The sequence below is a fragment of the Diceros bicornis genome, chromosome 5 (assembly GCF_020826845.1).
Source record: "Diceros bicornis minor isolate mBicDic1 chromosome 5, mDicBic1.mat.cur, whole genome shotgun sequence".
Classification (NCBI taxonomy): Eukaryota; Metazoa; Chordata; class Mammalia; order Perissodactyla; family Rhinocerotidae; genus Diceros; species Diceros bicornis.
In genome coordinates this window covers 41557804-41580957 of record NC_080744.1, presented here as the reverse complement: position 1 = coordinate 41580957, position 23154 = coordinate 41557804, and the positions used below count along the sequence as shown (strand labels likewise).

At 36.7% G+C, this 23154-nt stretch overlaps 1 protein-coding gene across 2 annotated transcripts in view; it reads right to left on the bottom strand.

Annotated features, from left to right (window-relative positions):
• Window positions 1–23154, bottom strand: part of GOLM2 (golgi membrane protein 2) — a 117208-nt gene that overhangs the window by 52298 nt on the left and 41756 nt on the right. For both annotated transcript variants that reach the window (XM_058541465.1, XM_058541467.1), the window contains exons 2-6: window positions 17135–17189; window positions 14262–14364; window positions 11942–12032; window positions 8067–8211; window positions 7669–7749 (exon numbers count right to left, since the gene is read on the bottom strand). In XM_058541465.1, the coding sequence (XP_058397448.1) occupies window positions 7669–7749; window positions 8067–8211; window positions 11942–12032; window positions 14262–14364; window positions 17135–17189 (475 nt within the window). The remainder of the gene's footprint in view (window positions 1–7668; window positions 7750–8066; window positions 8212–11941; window positions 12033–14261; window positions 14365–17134; window positions 17190–23154) is intronic.

Below are 23154 nucleotides of genomic sequence, written 5' to 3'. Positions count from 1 at the left end.
GAGACTGAAAAAAATAATAGAAAGGATCAATGAGACTAAGAGCTGGTTCTCTGAGAAGATAAACGAAATTGACAAATCCTTTTAGCCAGGCTCACTAAGAAAGAAAGAGAAAAGGCTCAAATAAATAAAATTAGAAAGGAAAGAGGAGAAATTACAATGGATACCACAGAAAGACAAAGGGTTATAAGAGAATACCATGAAAAACTATATACCAACAAACTGAATAACCTAGAAGAAATGGATAAATTCTTAGACTCATACAACCTCCCAAAACTGAATCAAGAAGAAATAAAGAATCTGAACAGACCAGTCACAAGTAAATAGATTGAAACAGTAAACAAAAACCTCCCAAAAAGCAAAAGTCCACACCAGATGGTTTCTCTGGAAAATTCTACCAAACATTCAAAGAAGATTTAATACCTAGCCTTCTCAAACTATCCTGAAAAATTGAAGAAGACAGAATGCTTCCTAATTTATTCTACGAGGTCAACATTACCTTGATACCAAAACCAGACAAGGACAACACGAAAAAGGAAAATTACAGGCTAATATCGCTGATGAACATAGATGCAAAAATCTTCAACAAAATATTAGCAAATTGAATACAGCAATACATTAAAAGGATAATACAGTATGATCAAGTGAGATTTACACCAGGGACACAGGGATGATTCAACATCTGTAAATCAATCAATGTGATACACCACATTAACAAAAGGAGGAATAAAAATCACATGATCAGGGGCTGGCCCCATGGCTTAGTGGTTAAGTGCGTGCGCTCTGCTGCTGGCAGCCCGGGTTCGGATCCCAGGCGTGCACTGACGCACCTCTTCTCCGGCTATGCTGAGGCTGCGTCCCACATACAGCAACTAGAAGGATGTGCAACTATGACATACAACTATCTACTGGAGCTTTGGGGGCAAAAAAAAGGAGGAGGATTGGCAATAGATGTTAGCTCAGAGCCGGTCTTCCTCAGCAAAAAGAAGAGGATTAGCATGGATGTTAGCTCAGGGCTGATCTTCCTCACCAAAAAAAATAAAAATAAAAAAATAAAAAATAAATAAAAATCACATGATCATCTCAATGGACACAGAGAAAGCATTTGACAAGATCCAACATCCATTTATGATAGAAACTCTCAATAAAATGGGTATAGAAGCAAAGTACCTCAACATAATAAAGGCCATATAAGACATATCCACAGCCAACATCACACTTAATGGTCAAAAACTGAAAGTCATCCCTCTGAGAACAGGAACAAGACAAGGGTGCCACTCTCACCACTCTTCTTCAACATAGTACTGGAGGTTTTGGCCAGAGCAATTAGGCAAGAAAAGAAACCAAAGGTGTCCAAATTGGAGAGGAAGAAGTAAAACTCTTGCTATTTGCAGACTACATGATTCTATATATAGAAAATCCTAAAGAGTCTACTAGAAAACTATTAGAAATAATTAACAACTACAGGAAAGTCGCAGGGTACAAAATCAACTTAAAGAAATCAGTTGCATTTCTATACACTTATAATGAACTAGCAGAATGAGAAGTCAAGAATACAATCTTATTCACAATCACGACAAAAAGAATAAAATATCGGGGCCGTCCCGGTGACATAGTGGTTAAGTTAGTGCACTCTGTTTTAGAAGCCCAGGGTTTGCAGGTTTGGATCCTGGGTGCAGACCTACACACCGCTTATCAAGCCATGCTGTGGCAAGGTCCCACATACAAAATAGGGGAAGACTGGCACAGATGTTAGCTCAGGGACAATCTTCCTCAAGCAAAAGTAGGAAGATTGGCAACAGATGTTAGTTCAGGGCCACTCTTCCTCACCAAAAAAAAAAAAAAAAAAAAGAATAAAATATCTAGGAATAAATTTAACCAAGGAGGTGAAAGACCTATACACTGAAAATGATGACATTATTGAAAGAAATCAAAGAATACATAAAGAAATGGAAAGATATTCCATGCTCATGGATTCCAAGAATAAACATAGTTAAAATGTCCATATTACCTAAAGCAATCTACAGATACAATGCAATCCCAATAAGAAGCCCAATGATCTTCTTCATCGAAATTGAACAAAGAATACTAAAATTTATATGGAACAACAAAAGACTCCGATTAGCCAAAGCAATCCTGAGAAAAAAGAACAAAGCTGGAGGCATCACAATCCCTGACTTCAAACTATACTACAAGGCTATAGTAATCAAAACAGCATGGTACTGGCACAAAAACAGACACACAGATCAATGCAACAGAAATGAAAGCCCAGAAATAAAAGCATACATCTATGGACAGCTAATCTTTGACAAAGGAGCCAAGAACCTACTAGGGAGGAAGGAAAGTCTCTTCAATAAATGGTGCTGGGAAAACTGGACAGCCACCTGAAAAATAATGAAACTAGACCATTATCTTTCACCATACACAAAAATTAACTCAAAATGGATTAAAGACTTGAAGGTACGACATGAAACCATAAAACTCTTAGAAGGAAATACAGGCAGTACACTCTTTGACATCGGCCTTAGAAACATCTTTAGAATGCCATGTCTACTCAGGCAAGGGAAACAAGAGAAAAAATAAAGAAATGGGACTACATCAGACTAAAAAGCTTCTGCAAGGCAAAGGAAACCATGAACAAAACGAAAAGACAACCCACCAACTGGGAGAAAATATTTGCAAATCATCTGACAAGGGGTTAATTTCCAAAACATATAAAGAATCCATACAACTCAACAATAAAAAAGCAAACAACCCAATCAAAAAAATGAGCAGAGGATATGAACAGACATTTTTCCAAACTTCCCAACAGGTACATGAAAAGATGTTCAACATCACCAATTATTACGGAAATGCAAATCAAAACTACAATGAGATATCACCTTACACTCATCAGAATGGCTATAATTAACAAGATAAAAAATAACAAGTGTTGGAGAGGATGTGGTAAAAAGGGAACCTTCATACACTGCTGGTGAGAATGCAAACTGGTGCAGCCATTATGGAAAACACTATGGAGATTTCTCAAAAAGTTAAAAATAGAAATACCATATGATCCAGCTATCCCACTACTGGGTATTTATCTAAAGAACTTGAAATCAACAATTCAAAGGGATTTATGCACCCCTATGTTCACTGCAGCATTATTCACAATAGCCAAGGCGTGAAAGCAACCGAAGTGCCCATCAACTGATGAATGGATCAACAAGATGTGGTATATATACACAATGGAATACTACTCAGCCATAAAAAGACAAAATTGTCCCATTTGTAACAACAAGGATGGACCTTGAGGGTATTATGTTAAGTGAAATAAGCCAGACAGAGAAAGACAAACACTGTATGATTTCACTTATATGTGGAAGATAAACAAACACACGGAAGAGGAGAACAGATTAGTGGTTAGCAGAGGGGAAGGAGAGACAGTGAAAGGGGTAAAGGGGCAGATATGCATGGTGATGGATAAAAACTAGACTATTGGGGGTGATCAAGATGCAGTCTATACAGAAACTGATATATAATAATGTACACCTGAAATTACACAATGTTACAAACCACTATGACCTCAATAAAATAATTAAAACTCAAAGGGGACCCAGTCATAAGAGGCCCCCCAAAATATTGTGAGATTAACCAACTGGAGCTCATCTATGGTCCCAAAGTAATATTGGAGAAAACTCCCCCAGTGCTTCCAGCAGGAGGAGAGGAAAGGGAACCATGTTGCAATACACTACAGCACTCTGTTCTTCTTAACAAGGCCCGTTCTCAGGAGAAACTAGTTGACCAAAGCCTAACCCGCTGGGGTATCATCAGAGCCTAACTGATCCAGGGAAGAGAAATACCCAACTCCAGCCCACTCTAGCCATCCTGTCCCACCTAAGGGGACAGAAAAAAGCTGAGAAATACTTGTGAAGTTCACAGACCAGAGGCATAGGCTCACGAAAAGTCTGATGCCTAATCACAGAACTAGAGCATGCTTCCCCTCCTCCCACACCTCCCACCCCATTACTAAATGCCTGTTCAGAGAAGTTCCTTTTACCCAGTACAGCATGTCCAGCTATCAAGAAAAAATGACAAGGCATACCAAAAGGCAAAAAGAACAGTTTGAAGAGATAGAGCAAGCATCAGAACCAGACAGGGCAGAAATGCTGGAATTATCAGACTGGGAATATAAAACAACTATGATTAATATGCTAAGGGCTCTAATGGATAAAGTAGATAATATGCAAGAACAGATGGGTAATGTAAGCAGAGAGATGGAAATCCTAAAAAGAACCAAAAAGAAATATCAGAGATCAAAAACACTGTAACAGAAATAAAGAATGCCTTTGATGGGCTTATTAGTAGACTGGACACAGCCGAGGAAAGAAGCTCTAAGCTAGAGAATATATCAATAGACTCCCCAAAAATTGAAAAGCAAAGAGAACAAAGACTGAAAAACAAAAAAAACAAACAGAACAGAATATCCAGGACAACTACAAAAGGTGTAACATAGCTTAGTGGGAATACCAGAGGAGAAGACAGAAAAGAATAGAAGAAATATTAGAAACAATAATGACTGAGAATTTCCCCAAATTAATGTCAGACACCAAACCACAGATCCAGGAAACTCAGAGAACATCAAGCAGGATAAATGTCAAAAAAAAAACCCCACGTACATTGCAGCATATCATTTTTAAATTACAGAAAATCAAAGACAAAGAAAAATTAATCCAGAGGAAGGCATATAATATGCCATGACAGTGTAGATGGTGTCTGTATAGACAGATGTTTTTGACATTAATGCTAAATTTACACAAAAATGTATACATTTTTGGTGTTTTTCCCTGTTCTAAACTATAGTGCTACAACCATTATGTGAGTTAATATGGCAAATTTATTGTAAAAATCAGACATGAATCTGTTGGCATCTCATCAAAAGTAGCATTATTCATCCTAGTAGTTCTTTTTTTTTTGAGGAAGATCAGCCCTGAGCTAACATCCACGCCAATCCTCCTCTTTTTGCTGAGGAAGACCGGCCCTGAGCTAACACCTATTGCCAATCCTCCTCCTTTTTTTTTCCCTTTTTCTCCCCAAGGCCCCAGCAGATAGTTGCATGTCACAGTTGCACACCCTTCCAGCCGCTGTATGTGGGATGCCGCCTCAGCATGGCCAGACAAGCAGTGCCTTGGTGCGTGCTTGGGATCCGAACCCCAGGCCGCCAGCAGCGGAGTGCACGCACCCAACCACTGAGCCAAGGGGCTGGCCTCATCCCAGTAATTCTAATGAAATGGTTGCATGCTTTTTTTTAAGCAAGCAGAAGACGTGAGATAGGATTTTTGCCCTGCTGAAGTGGTTCATGTAAGACAGACATTTGAAAACCACTGTCTGATAAGGGCAATATACCTAAAGTCGGTCAAGATAACATCTCCAAGACCTCTTGCATTCCCATTTCATTTTGCCTTAACTCTGGAATTTCCTGTGGCCAGGTAATAAATTACAATAGTGGACCAATGAGAAAATAAATTGAGACATTACACATTTAGAGTAGTACTGATAAAATTTTAACTTGAAAACTATGTGAAAATGGACAAAAGAGGATAAAAATTATGTATTTAAATATAAATATATTTTTGTAGATATATGACATAAAAAATAAATGCATGCAAGCAGGTAAACCCTTGCTCATATATTGAATAGGATGCTTCTGTATACTAGAAACCTGCAGTTTATCTTTGGCAAAATTTTGAGTGTAGCTTAAAAAATAAATAAGGGCAATGTAAAAGAGATTAATCAACCTAAAACTCAGTGAGTCTAGGACTAGAGCAAATGCTGCAAAAATTCAGAAAAAGAATACATGGTCTTTGCTCTCAATATTTCTTTAAATTAATATCTAAGCGGGCCAGCCCCGTGGCTTAGCAGTTGAGTGCGCGTGCTCCACTGCTGGCAGCCCGGGTTCGGATCCCAGGCACGCACCGATGCACCACTTCTCCGGCCATGCTGAGGCCGCATCCAACGTACAGCAACTAAAAGGATGTGCAGCTATGACATACAACTATCTACTGGGGCTTTAGGGGAAAAAATAAATAAATAAAATTATTTTAAAAAAATTAATATCTAAGCGAATGGTTCTAAAACTTTAGGATAGATCATAATCACCTGGAGAGCTAGTTAAAACAGATTGCTGGGCTCCATCCCAAGAATTTCTCATTCAGTAGGTCTGGAATGGGACCTCAGAATTTGCATTTCTAACAAGTTTCTGGGTAATGCTGATACTGTGATCCAAGGACCACACTTGAAGAATCACTGGATAATTTCATTGCCTTACAAACAAGTCATGCTCATTCTAACTCCATATTTTTAAATTCACATTATTGTTCTTGTTCTGACCTTTATTTTAGGAGACTATACTGTGAATTGGAAACCCAAAAGAATATAGACAGGAAAGAATTTGAGAAGATAACAAAACTCTACAAATGAAAAGACTAATACTTCATTCATTTGGACTTCAGACACTCAGCAATTTCAGCCACATACAATGAGCTATAACCAGAGAAGTAATCAGAGATTAAGAAGGAAAAAGACAGCCAAGAAGAACCAAAGATGTGTTGTTACTTCCAATTTTCCACCATAATAAACTGGAGTCAGCAGGGAGGGGTATTTATAATAGCCAAGAAACACAGAAATGGCAAGAAAAACAAAAGAGACATGAAAAAAGACTGAATGAGATTAGGATAGCAGCAGTGATACAGACTTCAAATGGAAATAGATAAGGAATAGACACATTAATGAAGAAAGATATATACTGAACAGAAGTGCCCATAAGAGAAGAAAAAGAAAAAATAGTGTGTAAACTATTTAAAGTGTGGGATAATTAACTGAATGGTGGTCTAGTGGTTAAGATTCTGCACTGCAGCCCAGGTTAGTTTCCTGGTCGGGGAACTACATCACCCATCTGTCGTCTGTCAGTTGTCATATTGTGGCCGCTGTGTGTTGCTGTGATGCTGAAAGATATGCCACCGGTATTTCAAATACCAGCAGGGTCACCCATGGTGGACAGGTTTCTTTCAGACTAGGAAGAAAAACCTGGCCACCCACTTCCGAAAAAAACATGAAAACCCTATGAATAGCAGCAGAGCATTGTCTGATGAAGCCCTGGAAATTGAGAGGATGGCACAAAAAGACCGGGCAGGGTTCTGCTCTGCTGTATACACAGTTGCTAGGAATCAGAATCAACTCGAGGGCATTAACAATAAAAATTAACTAAAAGGACAAGCCTATAAAGGATCTTATAAATAACTCCTGTAATGATATTACTATGCTGTATTAAGCACACCAACAACACAGCAATCTGGGAATATTTAGTATGAAAGAAATGAGCCATATACAGTTTTAGCAAACAAATGGCTCTAACATAACTGATATGAGCAGTAATTCTGAGTCATCAAGAAAAAGTTCAAATATGGTTGACTCTTATCAAAGCAAAAACAAGTACTTTATATATTTTGGCAAATATTTTCATAAAAATTATATCCAAAACAAGTTTTGGCAATTAACGGGTAGTTAATTAACTGAAAATATCAATCATCCAGATATCTGTGACTTTGCCCAAGTGTTACCCAAAAAGAGAATGAGGTCACATGAAAAATAATATGATCGCTTTAGTTAACTTCTCTAACAATTTTTACTTACCAGTGGGAAGATCTTCAACTTTTGCAAGGTCATTTTCTTCTATTCCAGGCATTCCTGCATCACCATCTCGTTTGATTTGTTCTGCCCAAGTAACAAAATATACAATTCTATATTTTTCCTTACATAAATTGAAAATGTTTTGAAGGAATGTAACAATCAGTTTCTAAAGCAACAGGCTACATTGACTGAAAATCTGTATATCTTGCTTTGGACATAGTTGTAACTCTAAAACAACTTATTCTTTTTTCTCTTCTATCAAGGATCCAAATTTGAAACAATATAGATACCTAATTATAACTGAACTAAAATCAAACGATATTCTTTGATTGGAATGTTCAATTCAAAATGAGAAGAAAAAGTCAATATCCTATTAACACAAAACAAAATAATTGTTATACCTTTCCCACGTGGAATATGATTGCTTGAGGGTTCTTCATTCTTATCTGCAGCATTCTTAGCTACTTTTGGCATATTTTTAGGTGCTGCATGATTGTTTATATCCAATTCATTTCCATCTTTCGATTGAAGCTTGTGAGCCTTTTGCTGTTTGATAAAGATTTGGTAACAGTAAATATTTTTCAGTTCAAAACGTTAAACCATTAACACAACTATTAATTAAATGTTCTGAAGCAGTTCATTTTTTAAAACATATATGATAGGTCCAAATTCCAAACACTTGGAGATGTGGGATATAATACTATTTTCTGTTCAGTTTTATACCTGATATGAAGTCAAAGAATAACTAACACTTTTTAAAGTCTCTAATTATAGTAAATGGCCTAAAATGTCAGGCAGAGGTAATTCTCTTCGGCTATGCTGAGGGAGTGATTCTGCAAGAAGACAGTCTTGCTGAGCGCTGTAGGTTGCTGTGGAGCCTACAGCTGGGGATTGTCCTGGGGGCTGTGGGCAGGGTGGGCTCTCCATAGGCATATGTTGTAATTGAGCAGGATGGCAGACAGTAGGAAGTTGGCACATGGGTGTCCCCTTAAGTGTGACAGATCATTACTGAGATTGTCAGGGTTTTCCCCAAGTAGGAACAGCAAGAGTAGAAAACATGCAAACTTCTTCTTAGGTGCAGTGCCTACCCAAGCACAGAAAGCAATGGTAGAACAACACACAGGTCAGTGCTCCCCCTAACTGTATTATCTCCTTGAAAACCTGAATCTTCAGATATATGATTAGGCCTGACTCAACTCTACTGGTGGGCCAGTTTTCTCTCTTATATTGGTTTAGTAGCCTCAGTGGAAAATTAGGAGAGGCAAGGAGGCATGCACACACGCTTGGGTCGCCATATAAGTCCTTCTACTTAATATTTAATGCATATATAAATGCTTTGTCAACTCTAAAGCACTATGTGATGTAATTATTAGTAATACAAACAATAGTACTAAAAAATCTACAGGAAATCTAGAAAAACAAGAACCAAATTGTAAGAATTTGTTGCAGTAAAGAACAAAGGGTGCTTTGACAATCAGGTGTAGGTATTCCAGTGTACCCGGCAGATAAAATTAACAACAAACATCTGCACCGTGCTTCATAGCTTACAAACTGCTTTCAAATCTATCCTCTAGCAGAAATAAATGAACAGTTTGGGGAAAAACAAAATAAAACTGAGGATTAAAGAAGTTAAGTGGCTTGTCCAAGGTCGCAAAGGTAGAGAATTGTGGAGAAGTGACTCAAGCCAGTCTATCTTACTCCCACAATTTCTGGGAACCTGTTAAGCTATTTGAGAGCTTAACTGTTGATGAGTGAAATGATAAAATTTTTTAACAATACAAAGGCCAAGGGTGAGAAAATCCATAAGGCACAACCTGAGCAGCCATCCAGTATCTCTGTGCATTTTCACTATAATGCCACATCAAAAGGCTATTTCTGTAGTACTCCACTGTTTTGTAGATGTGGATAAAACAATATCAAACAAAAATTAAAAGTCAACAAACTACTGTTCAAAAATACTTTTCCATTTAAAATAGTTAGGAAGGATGTTGTACCTTAGATACATTATCGACAGCACCCTTATGTGAATGGACAATATTAAATATTCTTAATAAAATAAAACGGCTTGCTAGATGCAGTGTTGGTGATCTGGTAAGGGGGGCACCTAATTGTCTTTTAAATAAACTTTTTATTCTAAAAAAATTTTAGATTCACAGAAAAGTAATTACCCCTCGCCCAGTTTCCCTTAATGTTAACATCTTACATTAGCATGGGACATTTGCAAAATGTACATTATTACTAACTAAACTTCAGACTTGACTTAGATTTCACTAGTTCTTCCATTGTCCTTTTTCTGTTCCAGGATTCAACCCAGGATACTACACTGCATTTAAGTCCTCAGGTCTCCTTAGTCTCCTCTGCTCTGTAACAATTTCTCTGCCTTTGTAGCACGAAAGCAGTAAACAAATGAACGTGGCTGTGTTCCAACAAAACTGTATTTATAGACACTTAACTGTGAATTTTTATAATTTTCTCATGTCATAGAATATTCTTTTGATTTTTTTTCAACTCTTTTAAATGTAAAAACCATTCTTAGCTCATGGGCAGTAGGAAAACAGGCAGCAGGTTGGTTTCAGTTTGCTGACCCTTTCTTCAGAGTAATTTCTAAGACAGGCCCGTGCTTGGTTGAAAAAAACAAATCCCTGACTGCAACTTACACTTGTTTCATATAGCTAACACTGGATTTCTTCCTACGAAAAAACAACTCAAATTTCACAGAACCAACTTGTTACAGTAGTAGAAGAACAGGGAATGAAGGTTGAGAAGTAGAATTAGGCAGCTGGTCAGATGGGTAAGGGCTGAGAAAGGAGAAGTTCTCTAAGCATCTCCAATCCTCACCACCTTGTTCCATTTAGGTTAGGATAAGGGCAAAGAAGAATTAGAGAGGATCTTAATTAACTAATAATATAAAAATAACCTAGTATAGAAAAGCAGAAAGAGAGAACTACACTCGCCTGGGAAAAGGGAAAAGCTCTCATCTGTGTTCCTTGGGAGAACAGAAGAGAGCAAATTTATCCCATTACTTATATACTGGGCTTGTAATAACACAGTTGCCAACAGCAAACTCTCTTCCCCTTCCTTTCGTGTTCTACTATGCTCCTCTCACTGTCCATTGTCTCTCTGACTGCCCTCAATGCCTCTATGCCACTATGGTAGCTCACTCAGGCCTGCTATCTTCCAGCAATCTATCCTCACATCTCTTCAAGGTAGACTGCAAATAGGCAACAGCTATTCTACTCTGTAGATTCAAGAACTAAAACAGAAAAAAAAAAAAAAACGATGCCCTCAACATCATGCTGTAAAATAGTGAAACAGCTAAAAGCAAAAATCTGGTTTCCTTAACTTCTAATCCTTTAGGTGACATGCTACTAAAGAGCAAGATAAATACTTTTCACTATTCAATCTCCTTACTTTAAATCACAAGACTTTATACAAACCATGGCTAGTCAGATGAGATTACAGAGTGTACAAAATGAATATCCTAATGACTAGTAATCTTCAGACAAATTCCCTCCATTTCTAGCAGAGCCTTCATAATCAACTAAAAATGATCAATTAACAAAAGAATTTGACACCCCCAAAAATACAAATCAAAACTGGTTAGGGGCCGGCCCAGTGGCACAAGCGGTTAAGTGAGCATGCTCCGCTGCAGCAGCCCAGGATTCGCCAGTCCGGATCCCAGGCACACACCGACACATCGCTTGGCAAGCCGTGCTGTGGCCATGTCCCATATAAAGTGGAGGAAGATGGCCATGGATGTTAGCCCACAGCCAGTCTTCCTCAGCAAAAAAAACAGGAGGACTGGCAGATGTTAGCTCAGGGCCGATCTCCCTCACCAAAAAAAAAAAAAAAAAAAATTGGTTATAGTGGCTAGTGTTTCATTTCTGTGTTTTAAGAAAGAAATTCAGAATAATAGAGGTTGATAACTAAGAAAAAAGTTTCTCAATTTTTTCTATTTATCAAAAGCATAAAATAGGAAGTAATTGATTTTTCAGTAAAATATCATCTGCTTTACAATATGAGAAATATATTAACAGCAAAAATTATTTTTAAAAGTCAGAGAAAAGATATATAGCTCAAAATTAGTTTTAAGAGTTGAGGTTATATTTTTGCAAATCTCTAATAACCTCAGCAATAAAGCCACTATAAGTCATTTTTAGAATTAGGCAGGCTAGAATACTTAAAAATACAATGTTTTATGACAAAAGTACATATTTTAATTTCTGAATTACAAGATTTATAACAAGAACACATTTTAAGTATTTTTTAAATTTACCTTTTGTTCCTGCAAAAACTGGTCTGCTAACTTTTTAATATTTTCTTCATGCTGTGCTCTTAATTCCTTGATCTGTTGTCCACACTGAAAACTAAATTACAAAGTCATTCTTTTAGACTATATTATCTTGGATTGGATTCTCAAAGCTGTTTACAAGTTGACATACATTTACAAAGATAAAGCATTTAGTTAGCAGGAGAGTGGGCAGGGAATGACAAAGAGTAGACATAAAAATAGCTCACAGTCAAATTCTTAAAATATTTGAACCTTTAATAGAGGATAAAGAATACTGATAAAGCGGGGCTGGCACGGTGGCGCAGCAGTTAAGTGCACATGCTCTGCTTCGGCGGCCCCGGGGTTCACAGGTTCGGATCCCAGGCACGCACTGACACACCACTTGTCAAGCCATGCTATGGCGGAGTCCCGTATAAAGTAGAGGAAGATGGGCACAGATATTAGCCCAGGGCCAATCTTCCTCAGCAAAAAAGAGGAGGACTGGCAATGGATATTAGCCCAGGGCTGATCTTCCTTGCCAACAACAACAACAACAAGAGAATACTGATAAAGCTAATTAAAACAGAAAGAAAAAAGATGAAAACTTATTTTTATAACTTGCACATGAAGAAACAACTGTCAAAGCCAACTTCAATCACAGAAGAGAAGAATACTACAGAAGAGAAAACTGTGAGACCAATAAATAGCAACAGATGAGAAAAGCTAGAATTATGGAATTGACAAGGAGTGGCTGCAGATGATTCATCTAATAGTTAGTATTTTAAACACAATAATAAAAGTCTAAATCATAAGAAGAGCAAGAACGGAAGAAACTAATAAAGAAGATAGAATGCAGCCATCAAGAGAAAATGTAAAGGAACAAAACAGATAAAGATTGTGAATTTCCACTGGACAAGTAATACAAATAGATCATTTATGCAAAAAGAAACAAATAGTTAATAAATATATAGAAAAATGTTAACCTCCACAATTAAAAATGCAAATTAAACTTCCTATATGTATATATGGTACTATCTTATTCCTATACTAGCAAAATTAAGTTAGAATTATAAAAGCCAACGTTGGTGGGGCTATGGGGAAACATTTACATTATAAATTAGTACAATCATTTTAGAAAGTAATCTTTCATATATGTCATAAGAGCAACAAAACCAATTAAACATTCTGTCTCAGTAATTCTGTATTTGAGAATATATCCCAGTGAAATAACAGAAGGGAAAAATTCTTTTTGCACAAGGATTTTTATAGATGATAGTCATAATAGCGAGAAAAGGAAAACTCCAATGGTCCAGAAATTGGGAGAGATTAAACAAGCTTTGCTACATTAACATGCTGGAATAATATATTACCTCTAAATATGTTAAATCCTTAATCCTATAGATATATGGAAAAGTACTGAATACTGTTAGGTTAAAATACATATACGTAAGTAGATGCATATCGATAACCTACAAGAGTAGAAAGTCACAAATGGATAAACAGCACTTTAAAATATGGCAAATCTTTCTAATTTTTGGTGCACAGACCTAAAAAATCCCTTTTAACGTAAAATTGATTAAAGATATAATAAAGGTGTTTTTTTTTTTATAATTTTATTTATTTATTTTTATCCCCCAAAGCCCCAGTAGATAGTTGTACGTCATAGTTGCACATCCTTCTAGTTGCTGTATGTGGGACGTGGCCTCAGCATGGCCGGAGAAGCGGTGCATCGGTGCCCGCCCGGGATCCGAACCCAGGCCGCCAGCAGCAGAGCTCGCACACTTAACCGCTAAGCCACGGGGCCGGCCCATAATAAAGGATTTTAAAGAGAGATTGCTAGAAAGGCCCCTAAGAGGTTCCCTGACCTCGTCACCAACTGAGTGTAGAGTTGTAAGCCAGGGGACTGAAGTGCAGAGCAGGGGAAGCAGCTGGCACTCTTAGTCCCTCAGCTATTCTAGGGACATCTCCCAGTGCTTGCTTTATCTTCTGGATGCCCCTCAAAAAGAATCACAGAATCTTCTTTCAACTTCTGCCATATCTAACTCAATAAAACTCAGGCTTTGCAAGATTTTCTGTCTCACAATGAACTCTACTACATGGGCAGACTCAACACGCCTTGTAAGAGATATTTTCACGGTGTTTAACAAATCAAAATAAAAGAGTATGGATTTCAAAGAGGCATAGAAAGACAACAGAAAAGGAATTTAAAGACCTAAGAAAATGAAAGAAGAGAAGAAAAACAGAAGCCAGAAAGAAAGAAATTAATTGTCCAAAAGTTGGACAAATATTCCAGCTTCACAAATATTTGTTGCATGTAGCATCTTACCTCTCATATTCTAACCTCTTCACAAGATAAGTATTGTTTTTCCTATAGTCCTGAAGCTGGTCTTCTTGTCGAAGAAACTCTTGACGAAGCTCAGCAAGTTGCTCTATCCACACAAGGTAAAATCAAAGAAAGGAATAAAGTTTACTCACTCTAATGCTTCCAATTAAGAAGTTAAGGGATTTTTAAAAATTATATACACTTCTCAATTTTTTACTCATAATCTCAGGGAGTTAAATTATATAATCAGTACCTCATCTAATTGCTTTTTATAACACAGGCATGGGCAATAAAATTTTTAAAACAAAATAGCCTCAGTGACTTTCACATCAATGAGACAAATTTAAAAATTACACATCCTTTCACATTATGTAGACATATACTAAATTGTGGAGATAGTACCAAAAAAAAAACTACCTATCTCTTTAAACCTATCTGCTTTACAAAAGTGGAGGAAAAAAATCATATTTTTTAGCTATGTTGGCTATGGATACAAAATTCAAGGTTTCTTCTTCATTTTAAATCACATTTGACTTCCAACTTAGGTGCCAATCACTTTAGATTACATTTCTAGTTCCACTACTGATGCTAGGTCCACATATACCAGGATTTCATTTCAAAGCTCATAATTTCTGGACTAGGGCTGAAAGTTTTAGTTGTAATGAATAACACGAAATTCCAAGCTGGATAGTAAATTAAAAGCTGGGCCAGATGCTCTTTTGTGAACGTTTAATCCATAATCATTGGCCCCACATTTTCTACAGTTGCTCCCTCTTCATCTGACCATACAAATAAAAGAAATGCAGCCAGAGAAGAGTAAATGTCAGTTTCTTGGATTGCCATGTGTTTTCTTTACTTTGAACCCAAAGATACTCCGTCTAGTGTGGCTGCTCCAGATCATCAAGCAGGATTCTCGGAGTAACTTAACATGAGATGAGGTCCAAGGTCGATTGTGCAGGATGTTCTATCTCTGACAGTAACACCAGGGAATGTTATAGAAAGGCACGGCCATACTCGCTCAATTTAACTTCCAAAGATTAGGGATATAGTTAAGAAAGGGTTGCCTAGGACCAGCCTTTAAAGCAAAAAATATTTACTTCTAGACATTTTTATTTCAAATTTTCTTTTAGTAATAGGTATAAAAATAAAGTGAGCCATTAAAAATAAATCAGTGTATACTCAAATGTTAATTGATTATCTCAGGGATTAAAAACCAATTCTCATTCCTTTTATTTCCAAGAAAATATTAATTACCATAAGGTTTTTTGAGGGTCTCAGCATGTACTAATTTCATTATATACAGTATTAATTTCAATGAAAACAGTCAAATCTGGATTTTACAGTCAATTTGTCAAGAAGTTTGTTTCAGCAGAAATGGTTTCTAAGTTGCAAAAGTCACATTAATGAAATTCAATCTAAACAGTCCAAGTTTCAGTAACTGCACTAAAACCAAAAGCTGTACAATTATGAGTTCAAATCAAAGCCCTTTTTTCTCTGTTGAAGAGCATCACACAAATTTCAAAACATCTCAAGACCAATGCATACAGTACAATAAAGATTTTTACTCAGTAATATAGGCTGTCATTTTCTTTGACATACACTAGCAGAAGCCACAGGATTTTTTATTCAACTGATCTATTATTATTTAATAAGAAATATACTTTGACGACAAGCAGAATCATTTCTAAAAATTGCAAGCTGGAAGCAGCACTGACAGTGTGGCATCTTCTGTGTCATCCTAATGCACTCCTGCGAGTCAAAAAGAGTAGAACATGGACACAAATGCATCAAAAACAAATGTGGCCACCCAGGAAGCAAATTTCTAATAGAAAGTCAAAGCTGCTCTAAATCACAGAAATTAAAAAGTTAATAATTTCTATTTTAAGGTTATAACACACAAATAACACTTCCTAATGGTTTTGCCTAGGTAAAGGGCAAAACTTCAATAAATTGCAAAGCCAGCGTGGGTTGGCTTCTTCAAGACAATGATAAAAACACACTATCTAATTCTATCTAAAGAGGTTCAAAACGGTTACAGAATAAAGATATATTTATGAAATTAGAGATCATGTATTACAATAAAGATATATTTATGAAATTAGAGATCATGTATTACCCACGTATATAAACTTAAGAGTCACTGCACGCAAAGTTTTAAAATATACAGTGTTGTAATCAAAGGGTGGGAGGAAGATGAGGGGTAGTCCTCAGACCCCAAACTCCCAAGACCAGAAATGGTGTGAAGTGATGTAAGCAGAGCATAAAGCTTGCTCTCCTTACCTATATTTTCCATAAAAGTTTTAGTTATCTCCTATCACTTCATCTAACTGAAAAAAAAATATATATATATATATATATATATGCATGTGTGTTTATGTGTGTGTGCATCCAGGTTTCTTCCTGGTTTCTTCTAGGCTTCTTCCTGTTCTAGGTTTCCTTCTGTTCCCAGGGTGTCTAAAACATTAAGCTTAAAGGACCTGTCCAAAGCATCCCTAGACCTGAATGAATTATTTTAGCGGATTGGACAAAGTACAGAAGAATCATTCCTTACCCTTTTCCCTAGAACTCTGATGGCCTCTGAAGCTACAGCTCAATTTTCTTTGAGAACTCTTTGAACACTATTTCATTGCATGACCACTGTCTACAGCACAAGATTAAGATGCAGACCTCACATTTTAACTTGCATTTATTATATATAAAGCAACATTAAAAATTGTTTTATACTACCTTAAGACAAAGGATAAATGTTTTGCTATCAGAGGAGCTTTGTTCAGAAAATTTTATTTCATTTAGCTAACTTACTATTTCTCAATTTTTGAGGATTTTAGACATATAGTGACCTTTGTTTATGTTTAATCTGTAATTAAGTTTCTTACCCTTTAAATGATGTATGTCTGCCATCTGATATGATATGTTGTTCTGTAGTTTAACCTGAAAAAAGAATTAAATTTTCATTTTACTAAAGAATATGTAGTTTTGCTCATATTTACTTTTTTTTTGCTCATATTCACTTTGAGCACGACCATAAATGCAAAAGAAAAATCTTGAATTAGTTATGTATAACCCATCTCTTTCCAAAAAGAATTACAGATATTTCTGATTTTATAATACTCATTTTAAATTTGCAGAAGAATATTTATTTTACTTAATATACAATAACAACTTTCAAAAGTTTTAAAGTTTGAGTTGAATATTGCTTAATGATATGTTTGTTCAAAATCTTCCCAGAAGAGACCTCTTACTAACTCTATATTAAGAAAAGAATTAATTGTTTGAATCAATAAATGTCAAATCAAAAGTAATCTAAGCTTATCAAACTCCCAGAGGATGACAGATACTACACAGGACTCATTGCTATGGTCACTGTCCTCTAGGAGCCAGTATACAAGAACACTAGGAACTTAAAAGTGTACCAAAATATGACTCAAATTAAGACTTACCACTTAATTTAGAAATGAAAACAAAGTCTTGGATAACCAGAATGTCATACACGAAGAACCACTGTGCCTCAGTTTTTGCTTAAATAGGTTTCACCTAATTGTAAAATGCAACTACAAATGGGTTCTCTTGTCAACCTCAAGAGGAACTTTACATTGAAAGGCATAGTCAGTTTTATACTGATCAGAAACAGCACTATGAGTGACAAAATAATTATGATAAACACCACTTTAATCTCTAAAGAACCATTTTTTTTACTTTTTATTTTGAAGTAATTATAGATTCATGGGAAATTGCAAAGATAGCACACAGCAAGTTCCCATGTACCCTTCACACAATTTTCCCCAATGGGTACAGCTTATATAACTATAGTACAACATCAAAACCAGGAAACTAACATTGGTACAATGTGTATATATATAGTTCTATGTCATTGTATCATATGTATATATTTATGTAACCACCATCACAATCAAGATACAAAACTATTCCATCATCACAAAGATCTCCTTCATGATATCCTTTATAAGTCAAATCTATTTCCCTTTCCCCCACTATCGCTAACCCCTGGTAACCACTAATTTGTTCTCCATCTCTGAAATTTTGTCATTTCAAGAATGTTATATAAACGGAATCATACAGTATGTGACCTTTTCAGATTTTTTTTTCACTCAGCATGATTCATATATGACTGTTGCATGTAACAATAGTTCGTTCCTTTCTATTACTGAGGAGTATTCCATGATATAAATGTACTAGTTTGTTTAAGCATTCAACTACTGTAGAACATTTTGGTGGTTTCTAGTTTTTGGCTATTACAAATACAGCTGCAATGAAAAGTTATGTACAGGTTTTTACATGAACATTAGTTTTTATTTTTCTGGGATAAACACCCAGGAGTGAGATTGCTGAGTTGTATGGTAAGCATATGTTTTTTAAGAAACTGTCACACTATTTTCCAGAGTGGCCATGCCATTTTCAATTACATTTTAAGAACTTAGTATGCCAAGGACTGGATGGGAGACCATAAAACAACTACAAAACATTAGAACAGTCTGAAGGAATCAGCAGACAAGGCAGCATCTAAAGCAGCATAATTACTGTAGGAATTCAGAGATGATTTCTATCCGGTATGATCAGCGAAAGCTTCATGGAAGGGATTTTGTCTGAATTAGGCATTGAAGGCTAGGTAAAACCTTAAATAGGTAAAAAAAAAAGGCATTTCAGACAGAGGAGATGGCATAAAAAAAGGTACAGAGGCAAGAAAGCATGAGACACATATGAAGACCTCACCAGAGTAGTGTTGGGCTAAAGCATATGAAACAGGGGAAAGAAGAGTGGGAAAAGAAGCTGGAAAAAGACGACCACGGAGTGCCCTTCAGCCCCAGGTAGTGTATTCTTCAAACTGATAGCCAGTGACTTTCAAATTTCAAATAAAAGTTTATCCATAAACAAATAACAGATGAAAGCAGACTTGCTCTAGTTGAAGCAGGAGCGGGAGTCTAGGGGTCCCTCTTTCTTTTCCTCTAAAGTCCTGGGGACTCTGAAGAATGAAGTTTAAAATATAATGCTGATATTCAGTCGTAAAAAGGAATGAAGTACACTGACACATGCTACAACATGGATGAGCCTTGAAAACATTATATACGCTAAGTGAAAAAAGCCAGTCACAAAAGGACAAATATTGTATGATTCCATTTATATGAAATGTCCAGATTAGGCAAATCCATAGAGACAAAAAGTAAATTGGTAGTTGCCAAGGTCTGGACGGAAGAGGAAATGAAAAGTGACTTCTTAATGGGCACGGAGTTTCCTGTTGGAGTGATGAAAATGTTCTGGAATTAGATAGTAGTATTGATTGAGTGGACTGAGAGACCAGACTACAGAGGGGTAGGAAAGTAGGAGACTACTGTTAAAACAGTATTATTATTATTATTATTATTATTGTTATAGTAGTAGTAGTAGTAGTACTAGTAGTAGTAGTAGTAGTAGTAGTAGTAGTAAATGTTGGTCTAAGCCAGGGCTGGGCAAACTGACCTGTGAGCCAAACCCAGCCTGCTGCCTGTCTCTGTGCAGATAGCAAGCTAAGGCTAGTTTTTATATGTTTAAATAGTTGGGGGTAAAAAGTCAAAAAGAACAATATTTCATTAGTATTCACTGTCTATAAATACAGTTTTATGGGAAAACAGCCACACCCATTTTACATATTTTCTATGCTGCTCTGGAGATACAGTGATTGGGACAAAGACCATATGGACTGCAAAGCCTAAAGTATTTACTATGTGGCCCTTTATAGAAAAGGTTTGCCGACCCCTGCTCTAAACTATTAGAATGAGAACACAGACATAAATATACAGGAGAGATATTAAAGGGGAAGAATGAATAGTCTTGTTGATTGATCAGATATGTGAGGGAAGACGGAGAATCCCCCTCTGCCCTATCCCTTAAGGTTCTTATGGCTGGCCAAATAATTAACAAGACAGGTTAGCAGGAGAAAATAATACCAAGTTTAATAACATGTATACATAGGAGAAACCAGGGACACTGAGTTTCTCAACACAATGGCAGAGATTCTCGTCTTAAATAGTATCTTCAGCTAAAGACAAAGGAGGATGTTGGGGGTGGGTGGTGTTTTGGGATTTCAGAGGGGAAGAAGACAATTTACTTGAGGAGGGAAATGTAAATGTTTGTCAGACAATGCTTTGCAGAGCCACCTATAAAGAATGTGGCCAGAGAGACAGGAATTATAGTAATCAAGAGTATGTACATTTAAGTCTTCTTCTTCTGTCCTGTTAAGAGTTTTCACAGAAAAGGTCATCCCCCGCTCCTCCCACTACACAGAGGGAGATACCTTTACAAACGTAAATATTTGGTAAACAGAACTTTGAAAAGTATGGGCTTAGTGAGGACCCTGCCAGCTTGTCCACACCCAGAGTTAAATTCCTTTAGGCAGTTAGTGGGGGAGGTCACATGTCCATCAGAGAAAATAATCAAGGTAAAGAGACATATTTCAGGGTGGCCAAATTTTGATCTCCCACAGATACAAGGGTAAAAAAAGAAACATCAAGGATGATATTTAGATTTCTAAAGTAGGGGGACTAGATGAGTCAGGTTGCAATACTCCATAATAGGGAAACACAGACTTAGGCTGGGAAGGAGAAGTGGGGAAAGAATTTTTTCAGACTTGGACCTATTGAATTTGAGGTACTTGTGACATACTCAAGAAGAAATCTTCAGTAGGCAGTTGGATATGTGGGTCTGGAGTTTGGGCATTGATGATTTGAGGGTCATTAGTATACAAATGGTAATTAAAGTCATGGGAATGAGATCACTGATGGAAAGCTGCAGAGGCAGCAGGAAAAACTGACACCATCAGCTATGATCAGTTGCTCACTAATAACAGCTCTCTAATAACTTCTAATTAGCCCATGTTTTCTTTCTTTCCCACTTCCTTTATTTTCATGATCCAATTTCTTTCCCATTTTTTGCCCCTCCAAAAAACATAATCATCCTTTTTCTTGTTTTTGACAAGTTTGCATTATTTTGTTTTTTATCTAATTTTATGATGCTATTCCAGCTTCTCTGTACTCTTTATTTTAAACTTGCTTTTGAAATTGCTAGAGAGATGCTATTCTTGAATATTAGGCTATGACGGGCCTCAGCCTTCCCTGGACTGTCTCTCTCTCTTTTTTTTTTTTTTTATGAGGAAGATCAGCCCTGAGCTAACATTTGGTGCCAATTCTCCTCTTTTTTTTTTTTTTGCCAAGGAAGATTGGCCCTGGGCTAACATCCATGCCCATCTTCCTCTACTTCATATGGGACACCGCCACAGCACAGCTTGACCAGTGGTGCATCGGTGCACACCCAAGATCTGAACCCTGGGCCACCAAAGCGGAGCGTGCGCACTTAACCACTTGCGCCACCGGGCCGGCCCCCTGGACTGTCTCTTTTATATCCTTATACACCTAAAAAAAATTTTAATGGAGGAGGGAAAATTCAATCTACAGACTACAAAAATACTTAGTAAAGGATTATATGGGCAGTACTGCTTTATTCTTATCACTTTAATTTTCTCTTCAATCTTCTTTATTGAGAATGGAGACATTGATCCAAATGCTCATGTATAACGGCCTCATATTTCAAAAGCTGCTCTAGAACAATACATTTTACATAGTATTAAAGAGAAAATCATAGCTTGTCTAAATAAAGGCCTTTTCTTAATCCTAGCAGAATGAATTTATTTCCTATCCTATTCCTTTGCCATGTAAGGGTTTTTCACTTAGCTTCTCAGACCCCCTTTATGGCATATTGTTCCCTTGGCATTTCATGTTCTCATTATTCCTGTCAATCTTTCCAGCAGGACTCTCACAAAAATCTTATATTCAGTGTTTAGTGTTACTATCAGCAGGTACCAGTTCACAATTTCTCTCACTTTCTATTAACACTAGTTTCTTTTTTTTTTTTTTAAATGAGGTGTGCCCCATTTAACGTTAACTTTTTTTTTCCCCCCAAAGCCCCAGTAGATAGTTGTATGTCATAGCTGCACATCCTCCTAGTTGCTGTATGTGGGATGCAGCCTCAGCATGGCCGGAGAAGCGGTGTGTCCGTGTGCGCCCGGGATCCGAACCCAGGCTGCCAGCAGTAGAGCGCGAGCACTTAACCGCTAAGTCACGGGGCCAGCCCATTTAACACTAGTTTCATTGTGCTAGTTATCTCACCTTCCATATGCCTTTGAACAGAGATGCCAAGGATTTGTTCAAAGATCTCACAAAGCCCGGCTGGTAGATCATTAAACCCAGAAGTTCTCTTTCCTCTACAGCAATTTTACTATGTTGCTCACTTTTAGAATTTAGATGTCTGCTACTAAATTATCTATTCATCTTTTTGACACTGCAATATTACAGGCATCTGATCCTTCTTCTCCCCACAAAAACACTCCACTCCCAAAATTCTTGTCTAGCTCCTAAAATAGTTTGTTAAAGACTTCCAACATTCAATGTTGTCCTTGTAAGGAAATCTGATATGTTTTTACCTACCACAACACTCCCTTGTATTATTGCAAAATCTAAGAATGTAAAGCAATGACTTAATTTTGGCTTTAATCTCATGTCTTCTATCATCTTAAGTCTGTTTACAGAAACTTCTCCCATTTAGTTTCTGATTTTTAATATTTGCTCCAATTTCTTTAATTTTGTTTTTCTTTCCTTTTATGCTTTTCATTAATCATTTCTGCATACAGATGGGTCTCTTTGGCTCTTTAACTCCTCTGGCTTTAACCCTTCCTGTGAGAGCCTTCACTTCTTTTAATACTTCCACCATCTCATCACTTTCAAAACGAAGCTTGGCTTCCCTTCTGATTATTCCTTCTCATAGTTTTAATTTCCTAGTGTTCTAACAAGAATGTGTTTATCTTTTAAATGATTCTGCCAAAACTTTCCAGTTTTTGAGAAATTAATTT